The 10090-nt window shown below is 47.0% G+C and overlaps 1 protein-coding gene across 2 annotated transcripts; it reads left to right on the top strand.

The window, feature by feature from the left end:
- Positions 1-2644: 2644 nt before the first annotated feature.
- Positions 2645-9843, top strand: SMIM12 (small integral membrane protein 12). Of its 2 annotated transcripts, none has more exons than XM_039353378.1 (2): positions 2645-2790; positions 8893-9843. In XM_039353378.1, the coding sequence occupies exon 2, from the start codon at positions 8908-8910 to the stop codon at positions 9187-9189; it is 282 nt and encodes a 93-aa protein (XP_039209312.1). In that variant the 5' UTR covers positions 2645-2790; positions 8893-8907; the 3' UTR covers positions 9190-9843. The 2 variants fall into 2 exon arrangements, with proteins under 2 accessions (XP_039209312.1, XP_039209311.1); XM_039353377.1 differs by lacking the exon at positions 2645-2790 and adding an exon at positions 8714-8786.
- The last annotated feature ends 247 nt before the right edge of the window (positions 9844-10090 follow it).

A 10090-nucleotide genomic window follows, 5' to 3' on the forward strand; every position in this document is an offset into this window, starting at 1 on the left:
CATTTCTGAATACATTTCAAACATGAATAGCATTTCTGGGTTAGCTGTAACTACAAGCCTAATTATAGCGTGCTGCAACAGCCAACCTTTGGCTTAATCTCTAGGCAACGTAGGCTTGCACAAGAGCTTAATTAAACCAACCAGCCAGGAAAAGGAAAAGCAGAGGTTGGAGGCACATTCACATGCACCTGCTTGTGGAGACTGTGCCAAGGGCAGGTTTCACGCCATCGCTTGTGGGCTCACCAGCAAAGCCTAGCTGGAGCGAAGGAAAAGTCTTCATCAGGGTCAGGTCCAAGCTGGGAATAAACAACATGGCGACTGCTTTAGAAAGAAGGTTGTAGTTTATTGAAGAGGAGAGCCAGAGAGAAAGATGGCTCTGGAGGAAAAGAGAGAGCACATGTAGGGAGTGGGTTTTTATACCTTCTTGGGCTTTTGTTTGGAGTTGCTCCTGTAGCATGAACTTTGACCTGAGTCTGTATGTGCCTTTCTGGTATTCTGATGGTGGTGGGTTCATCCTAATATGTCCCAAAGGTCATATCCTGCTTCCCTGGGGCTGATGACTGTTGGATTTTTTTGGTGTGAGGGATTGTTGATTCTAGGGATCTTTCTTCCTAATCCCAGTTTCTTGACTCCAATCTTTCTGACAAGATTATCACATCTGCATTTCTGCAGACCTGGTTTCTGTTTGGGGCAGAGAGACTTGGGTGGGGGAGTTGGTTTCTGCCTTTAAAATCTTCTGGGGAACTATATTCTGCCTTTTTAACATTCCCAAAAATATTTCTTTCTCTAAATTGTTCCCACACTTGTTTGTGCAGACTGGTTACTGGCATGCCGCCATCTGGTACTGGTCCATGGACCAGGGGTTGAAGACTCCTGCTCTGAGACCAAGCATGACCAACTCTGGAGTTCCTGCCTTTTTCCCAGCACAAAGCCAGCTAGAACCATCAAAACCCAACAAATATGTTGAAGGAAAAGTCTCCATCATGGTTCAGTCCAAGCCGGGAATAAACAACATGGCGACTGCTTTAGAAAGAAGGTTGCAGTTTATTGAAGAGGAGAGCCAGATAGGAAGATGGCTCTGGAAGAAAAGAGAGAGAGCACATGTAGGGAGTGGGTTTTTATATCTTCTTGGGCTTTTGTTTGGAGTTGTTTCCTGTTCCTGTTTGAGGCTTTGTATTTCCTGTGTCATGTATTTTGACCTGTGTCCCTTTGGCATCTGTAGGTTAATCCTATTATGTCTTGTCTTGGAGTTTGGATAGGGTGTGTAGATGTTAGGTGTCTTTGTCTTCTTAATCTTCTAGATTCAGCCTTCCTGGGTTATTTACATCTGCATTTCTACAGAGCTGGTTTCTGCTTGGGGGAGGGAGACTTGGGGCTCTTAAGAAAAATTGGGCATGTTTTTCTGCCTCTTTAAGATCCTTTGAGGAAGTATAATATTCTGCCCTTTTAATATTTCCTTCTCTGGGGGAGGGGGGGTGCTGACTTCCCACAAATCACTTCAAGAGGCCAACACTTTCCCCAAGTCTCGACATCATTTTTGTAACGGGAGGACCAAAACTGGATGCAGCATTCCAGGTGAGGCCTTACTAAGGCTTTATAAAGCAGGACTACTACAATGGCAAATCTAGGCAGCGTACTAAAAAGAAGAGACATCACCCTGCCAACAAAAGTGCGTATAGTCAAGGCCATGGTTTTCTCAGTTGCAATGGATGGCTGTGAAAGTTGGACCCTAAGAAAGGCTTAGCGCCAAAGAATGGAGGCCTTTGAACTCTGGTGCTGGAGAAGACTCCTGTGAGTCCCCTGGACTGCAAGGCATTCAAACAGGTCAGTCCTAGAGGAGATCAACCCCGACTACTCTTTAGAAGGCCAGATCCTGAAGTTGAAACTCAAATACTTTGGCCACCTGATGAGAAGGAAGAACTCACTGGAGAAGGGCCTAATGTTGGGAAAGATGGAGGGCAATAGAAGAAGGGGACGACAGAGAAAGAGGTAGCTGGAGGGAGTCACTGGAGCAGTAGGTGTGAGCTTAAAGCAGTGGTTCTCAACCTGTGGGTCGGGACCCCATTTGGGGTCGAACGACCTTTTCACGGGGTTCGCCAAACAACGCAGTCCGCCATTTTTCCCCTTTTCCTTAGCTGTGCTACTCCCTTTTATTCTATTGGTTTTTGAAAGCCAATAGAATAGACTCTCTTGAATAGAGTCTAATTCTCTTGGCTTTCAAAAGCCAACAAGAATTGTCCAGGCTGTCTCTGCCCTGCTGAGCCCACCAAAAGTCCCATTCTGCAAACGGGGCTGCACCAGTTGAGTAGTCCTCGACTTACGACCGGTTGGGGGTCGCGGCATTAAAAAGCTTGAGAACCACTGGCTTAAAGGGACTCCAGAAGATGGTAGAGGACAGGAAGGCCTGGAGGAACGTTGTGCATGGGTGGGACGCTACAAAAACAATAGGAGTTTGATCCGATGCCTCTGTTCCTACAGCTTAAACCGAAGCGATCGACGCGCCACGACCAGGCGCGCTCTGCCTCCGGGCGCTCGGAGGGGACGGGGCTGCTCTCCGAGAAAGGCGCAGCCCCGGGCGGCAGGAGCGGAGAGAGGAAGCTCCCGGTCCGCCTCCCGCTCGGTCCCTCCTCGCTCCAGCCGCCCGCCGCCAATGGGCAGCCCTGGGCGGAGAGCAGCGGCGGCGGCCAATGAAGCGGCGGCAGGAAGCGGAGCTAGGGCGCACGCGGAGCCCGCTGGAGGGGCTTGGCCTGGCTTGGCGGCGGCCCCGCTGGAGGAGGAGGAGGAGAGGAGGTGAGACGGAGGGCGGCGAGGGGAGGCCGGTCCCGGCCGTCGGAAGCCCCCCTGCCTTCCCGGCGTGTTTTCATCCCCACCTTTCCAGCCCGCGGGGGACGGTTTGCGCCGGTTCTGGCTCCGGGTAGCGTTGGAGCGCGGCGATCGGCCGCAAGGTCGCTCCTTGCGCGCTTGGCTGGAGCTTCTCGGCCAGGCTTCCCGACCTTGGAGGACGGTCGCACGGTTTCCAGCCTGGCTGGCTTGGGGGATCTCTGCCTGCGCGTCCGGGCGCCCCCCCTTCCCGTCCTTGAAAAAGAGGGGTTGACCGTTGGGTTGGGGGATCCAACCCGGAGCTTCCCCGCCTTGGAAGGGAGGCGAGGGGCTGAGCAACCCGGCTAGCAGAAATCTGGGGACGGGGGTGGGAAAGGCGCCCCCCCTGGCGTGGAATCCGGTGCCACCTTTGGGGGTCAGAGAAGCAAAACCGAGTTTGGAAGCTAGTAGCGTCAACTGTTGGGTAGGTGGTTTCCCTCCCCCTGGTTGCTAGATCCAGATCCTAAAAGCGTCACTCTCGGCTGCTAATGCTGGATCTTTCACGGCGTGGTGACAGGTTGAGCAGATCCAAAATGGATCTATCCAGTTCCCTCTGCCTTGGTAGAAAAGATAGAGGAGATCACCCTTGGCCCTTAGTTATAAACCAGTGTTTCTCAACCTTGACCATTTTAAGTTTCTCAACCTTGACCATTTTAAGGCATGTGGACTTCAACTCCCAGAATTCCACAGCCAGCATTGCTGGCTGTGGAATTCTGGGAGTTGAAGTCCACATGCTTTAAAATGGTCAAGGTTGAGAAACACTGTAATATAAACAAAGACGAAATCCTTTGTGCTTAGTGGGTTGTGCAAGCTTTGACCTCTATAACTTGACTGCCCTCCTGCCTAGTGGGCAGTCCACTAGGACAGGGGTCTCCAACCGTGGCAACTTTTAAGACTTGTGGACTTCAACTCCCAGAAGTTGGCTGGGGAATTCTGGGAGTTGAAGTCCACAAGTCATAAAAGGGCCAAGTTTGAAGACCCCTGATGTAAGCAAATTTCTAAAGCGCTTCAGAGTTAACTTGGCTTGTTTGCACGTCTTGGAGCAGGGGTCTTCAAACTTGGCCCTTTTATGACTTGTGGACTTCACCTCCCAGAATTCCTCAGCCAGGCACGCTGCCTGAGGAATTCTGGGAGTTGAAGTCCACAAGTCATAAAAGGGCCAAGTTTGAAGACCCTTGGCTTACATCAACTCCTGGCTCAACCGCTTCCCTGCAAACAAAAAAAATCACATCAGTAAAGCTCCTTCCTAACAAGGACTGTTGATGGGTAGTGCAACTGTGGAAGTGATTGGAATTGGATTGGTCTGTGCCCCACAAAGGACCAGGTTTGTTAGTTTGGTCCAGAGGTCTTCTCCAAAATCCAGGCCTTCCACTGGAGCATGACTAGCAAATAGAATACAAGGCTCCTGAATGTCTTGTGCCTAACTTTGATGTAGTAGTGTAGGTTTGGAAGGCCCATAGAGGTTCTTCTGATCCAGCCCTCTGATCAGAGCAGGAATCTTCATACCCTCCTGGACAAATTGGCTGTCCAATCTTTTCTTGAACACTTCTACTGATGGAGCACCCATAATGTCAGGGGGCATGCTTATCCATTCTTTTATACCTCTTACCATCAGGAAATTCTTTCCTAATTTGAGTTTGGATCTTTCACTTGAAATAAGGAGGAATTTCTTGATAATGGTAGAGTAGGGAAGTGTAGCTAAAGAGTCTGGCTGTTGAAAGCAGGTGGAGAAGATATCCAGCAAACCATAGCCAGGTCAAGTCATTGAGGTCCAGTCAAAGCACGTTCTCCCAAATGCGTCTATTCCCAGTCAGAGACTTATAAGCTTTTGGCTACCATCTAAATATAGCTGGCACTGATCAGAATTAACTGCAGAATCTAAGGTGCAGAGATAATAGTCTAATGTACAAGCAGTCCTCTACTCTCATGGTGCTGTTCCAAGCAGGTAGCATTCTGGGTCTTTGACTAGAGATACAATAGTACTGACACTTTAGGAGACTTGGAAATCAAATTGTTGGATTAGAGCAGTGGTTCTCAACCTGTGGGTCGGGACCCCATTTGGGGTCAAACGACCATTTCACAGGGGTCGCCAAACAACGCAGTCCGCCATTTTTTCCCCCTTTTCCTTAGCTCTGCTTCTCCCTTTTATTCTATTGGCTTTTGAAAGCCAATAGAATAGACTCTCTTGAATAGAGTCTAATCCTATTGGCTTTCAGAAGCCAATAGGAATTGTCCAGGCTGTCTCTGCCCTGCCGAGCCCGCCAAAAGTCCCATTCTGCAAATGGTGCTGCACCAGTTGAGTAGTCCTCGACTTACGACCGGTTGGGGGTCGCGGCATTAAAAAGGTTGAGAACCACTGGATTAGAGACATTAGGGAAAAGCATAAGAGTTCCAGTGTTAGATCAAAGTCATCACATCGTTCTTTGTCTTCACTTGTACTGATTTGTCACTTTGCTCTTACTGTTTCTCAAACTTGGCAACTTTAAGATGAGTGGACTTCAACATGGCTGGCTTGGGAATTCTGGGAGTTGAAATCCACAATCTTACAGTTGCTAAGGTTGAGAAACACTGGTCTAGGAAGTAGTGACATCGCTGTCCTTGGACCGAAGAGGACTCGCTGTAGTTATCTGCACAAAGATAATTTTACAAATCAATCAATTATTTTGCCTGAGAATTCTAACTAATGCAGGATATGTCTACTTCCCTGCATGTTGGAATTATGTACTGGGACTCTAATTAGCTGTCCTTAAATAGCACTGTAGGATTCCGGTACATTTCCAAATACAGTACAGGATGCAGGTGCTGGCTTTAAAAAGTCCCAGATAATTTGGGATCTTAGCAGCTGTCAGAAGAATCTTTCAGTCTCATAGATAATTCTAAGAGGCTTGGACATGTCTTGAGATTAAAAAAAAAAAAAAGCATTTTGGGAATGACTTTTTAAAAAAATGTGAACCAAAAGTTGGTGAGGGCCATTTAGTTCACGTCAATTGCCCTCTTGGTGTTTTAAAAATATCGTAAGTGAAGATTTTCTGATATGTTTTTTCCCCCAAATGTACAAAGATTCATAACCTTGGTTTCTAGCTTGGTCTACCACGTAGGGCTAACAGAGCCTCTGCCTTGCTCAAGCAGGGCGAGAAGCCACAGTGAGAAGTGGGTGTGTTTGTTTGCAATAGGACTTTGGAGCCGAGCAAGAAGGAGATAATTCTGCTTAAATAAAGTGCCTTTGATTTCTTGCTGTCTGGAAAGAAAAAGCCCAGGGGAGACAAAATGACATTTTAAATAGCTACTCAGGGAAAACCAATCAAGAGCCTTGTGGCTTTTTAAAAACCAATAAAGTTAGGGTTAGTCTTTTAAAACGCTATCACATACTCGGTGGTGGTTTTGCCATCTCCCCAGGGAATTCAGTCACCTGCAGAGAAAATACCTCTTTTTCCTAGCAAAAATGGATTCTTGGCCCGAGCCTGCTAAAAGCCATGGTTTGCTGAAATTGTGCCCCTACAGCAGTGGTTCTCAACCTTTTTAATGCCGCGACCCCCAACCGGTTGTAAGTCGAGGACTACTCAACCGATTGTAAGTCAAGGACTACTCAACTGGTGCAGCACCGTTTGCAGAATGGGACTTTTGGCGGGCTCAGCAGGGCAGAGACAGCCTGGACAATTCCTATTGGCTTTTGAAAGCAAATAGAATTAGACTCTATTCAAGAGAGTCTATTCTATTGGCTTTCAAAAGCCAATAGAATAAAAGGGAGTAGCACAGCTAAGGAAAAGGGGAAAAAAATGGCGGACTGCGTTGTTTGGCGACCCCCGTGAAATGGTCGTTCGACCCCAAAATGGGGTCCCGACCCACAGGTTGAGAACCACTGCCCTACAGAAATACCTCCAGTGCAGGCTTCTTGCCAAATGAGGGGGACAGATATGGAGGTATAACAGTCCTCCTTTGAACACTGCTCTGAGTAATCATCAGATTCCTTTCCTCTTTTACCCTTCAATCATTTTAAACGAATTACCCTTAAAGCTTTTAAAATGACTGCCAGCTTCTTGCATTCTCTTTAACTAATAAAAATGGTTATTTGATCACAGTCCAGAGCGTTTGCAATGTGCTTACTATTCGTGCAGAATGGCTTAGTTGGGGGAATAGTGAAGTGAGTAGCTACGGAATAGATGGATGGACCGACGGAATATTTATAGCTCAGGATTGTGAGGTTCTTGGTGCTTTCTAAGCTTGGTGGTTTTCTTGCAGACCTTTCATTGCTAAACTAGGTAACATCATCAGTGCCAAGGGAACGTCTGCAAGAAAAACACTAGGCCCAGAGAGCACCAAAGATCCCGTAGATCAGGGATCAGACCGTGGGCTCTTGGCTAGCAGGTCGTACAAAAGGCTGGCCAGTGTGCGCAGGCGTGGGCGTGCATTTCCCCTCCACTTGTGCTAGCGCCCGCTGTCCTGTTTGCACGTGTGCGCAGGCGTGAACGGGAATGCTAGCCCGGAGTGGGTGTCCACAGCCCGTTTGCACATGTGCTGCTAGCCTGAGCGGTTTGCGCGACCTCTTTGTACATGCACAAACAGGTTGCTAGCCGCCATGGGGGTACACGGCCATTCATGCATACGCACAGTGCCAGCACATGCCGCGTGTGTAAACGGTGTGTGTGGCCCCATGCACACATGCGTGCACGCACACCAATTTTGAAGCTGCTCTCCTTCCCTCCAGTCCTTGAGCCCAGAAAGATTGGAGACCTCTGCCATAGATGCTTTGAAGCAGACACTTTAAACTGGGATTTCTGGCCAGACTGATCATAGCCGGTGAATATAGATAGCTTCCCCATGCAAATCCATTTCCTGAGCATGCCTTGAATGTAACTGCAGGTAGTCCTCGACTTACAGCCACAACTGAGGCCAGCGTTTCTAATAATTTTTTATTTTTCCAAACTCTCCCCCATACATATACCATGATATTTATCAGATGTTAACATTCTTTTTACATTCATATGTAAGATACTTTTAATAAAATGAAATAAATACATACACATGACTTTTGGTGTTGCTCGCCCATTTCCCCTTTCACTGTATCCACACTCCTTCTTCTCTACCTTCTTTCTCCCTTTCTTCTCTTCCCTACTTCCCTCTTCTTCCTCTTCTCTTTCCTTCACCGCTTCTCCCTACTTCTCTTCTCCTCCAACCTTGCTACTTCCTTCTCCCCTCCTTTACTCTTTTCTCTCTCCTCTCTTTTTTTCCCTCTCATCCCTCTTCAGATAAATTCAGGGGTAATGTCCGAGCAACTCCTCTCTCCAAATTTCCCTAAATGTATTATATACAATAAGATTAATTTTCTCTTACATTAATACTTCTATTTATCTAACCTTCTCGGTATATGCTTCTATAAATATTTATACAACCTCCAGTTATTCAATACTGTGTCGCCTGGGTCTCCCTCCTTATCTGCTCCTTCTTCTTCCATCTAAATTGATGTTAACTATCTTTTAACTGTATTCTCTTACCAGCCAATCATAAAAAGTTCCGCAGATTTCATAGTAGTCTGACTCTGTCTTATCTTTAATTGTCGTTGTTACTCTGTTCATTTCTGCACATTCCAGTATTTTCCCAATCACCTCTCCCTCTGGGGGGGGGTTTCAGTTGAGCCCAATGTTTCTGTTGTTAAGTGAGACATTAGGATCACCGTTGAGTTTTGCCCCATTTTACGACCTTTCTTGCCATAGTTGTTAAGTGAACCACTGCAGTTGATCAGTTAGTGATCTGGTTGTTGACTGAAACTGCCCCCCCCTGTTGACTTTGCTTGTCAGAAGGTCGCAAAAGGGGATCACATGACCTTGGGACATCGCAACGGTCATAAGTATGAAGCAGTTGCCAAGCATCGGAATTTTGATCACATGATCGTGGGGATGCTGCAAAGGCCGTAACTGTGAAAAATGGTCGTAAGTCACTTTTTTCAGTCGCTAAATGAATTGTAAGCCGAGGACTACCTGTATAGTGGTGTTGCTGATGCTGATCCTTCAACTGTGTTTTCCTTCGTTTCTACAGATCCCGCTTGGCGTCATGTGGCCCATCTTCTGGGCCAGCATACGGACCTATGCTCCTTACGTTACCTTCCCCGTAGCCTTTGTGGTTGGGGTGGTGGGCTACAACCTCGAGTGGTTCATCCGGGGCAAGCCCCCTCCGCAGACCCCCGAGGACGAGAAGAGCATTTCAGAACGGCGTGAGGACCGTAAGCTCCAAGAGAGTGTTGGGAAAGACCTTACCCAAGTGGTCAGCCTGAAGGACAAGCTGGAATTTGCCCCCAAAGCAGTTCTCAACCGGAACCGGCCTGAGAAGAATTAAGGAAGCTGGTTATTTTTATTGCTAGCTGGTTAGATTTTCTTTTATTTGAGGTCTGAATTCTTTGATTTTGAATATTGGTTTCCAGCCGGTGTTGAGCCCATCAGCCCATGCAAAGTATGTTTGCTGTTCTCTCCAGCTCTGGCAGATTTCTGCAGCTGCTGAGATCCCGCGGAGATGAAGATGGATTTTATGAATCTTGATATTTGACTTTGGAATCTCCCCTCTTCCATAAAATGTTGTTTATCCTCTAATGGAATGGCCTCCGAAGCTCAATTAATGGACATCTAAAAGATTAGTTCACATCCAAGGCAGGATTTGGCTGTTAAAGGGAAGGCAGGAATTTGGCTCTTAAAGGGACTCTCGCAAAGTATATAGACCTCTTTTAAGGGAAGGTCTTTTCTTCAAATAGCTTGTAGACTTTTTGACTCTGGACAGGCAAATGAAAAACTGTTCCTGTTTCTGCTGGAAACCTCACTTCAAGGGGGACGTTCTTGGCTGCTGCCAGAGGCCACTGTTGAACCATATTTGCACTGTCACCTCTCAGGAAATTGTGTATTTCTTTCCCTGGAAATTTCTGTTGGGGACATTGTGCTGGATTTTTATTTTTTATTTTAGAACACCAATCCACTGCTGAAATTAAAGATTTAAATCCGTTTGGGGAGCCCTGTGTTTTGTACCAGAGATGGTAGGTGGGAGAGGATAAATCTATCTGCAGGTTGTATTAGCTGTGCCTTTGCATGAAAACTGCTTGAGATTCTCCCCTGTGTATTACAGTAGGAGTTCTTCAATAAACAGGAGTGATGGAGAAACGTTACCCAAAGGAAGTTCATATTTTTCTTGTGTATCTTTCTCTATAGCAGTATTTCTCAACTTCACAACTTTTAAGAGGTGTGGACTTCAA

Source organism: Crotalus tigris, unplaced genomic scaffold (assembly GCF_016545835.1).
Source record: "Crotalus tigris isolate CLP2741 ecotype Arizona unplaced genomic scaffold, ASM1654583v1 scf7180000018517.1768243, whole genome shotgun sequence".
Lineage (NCBI taxonomy): Eukaryota > Metazoa > Chordata > Lepidosauria > Squamata > Viperidae > Crotalus > Crotalus tigris.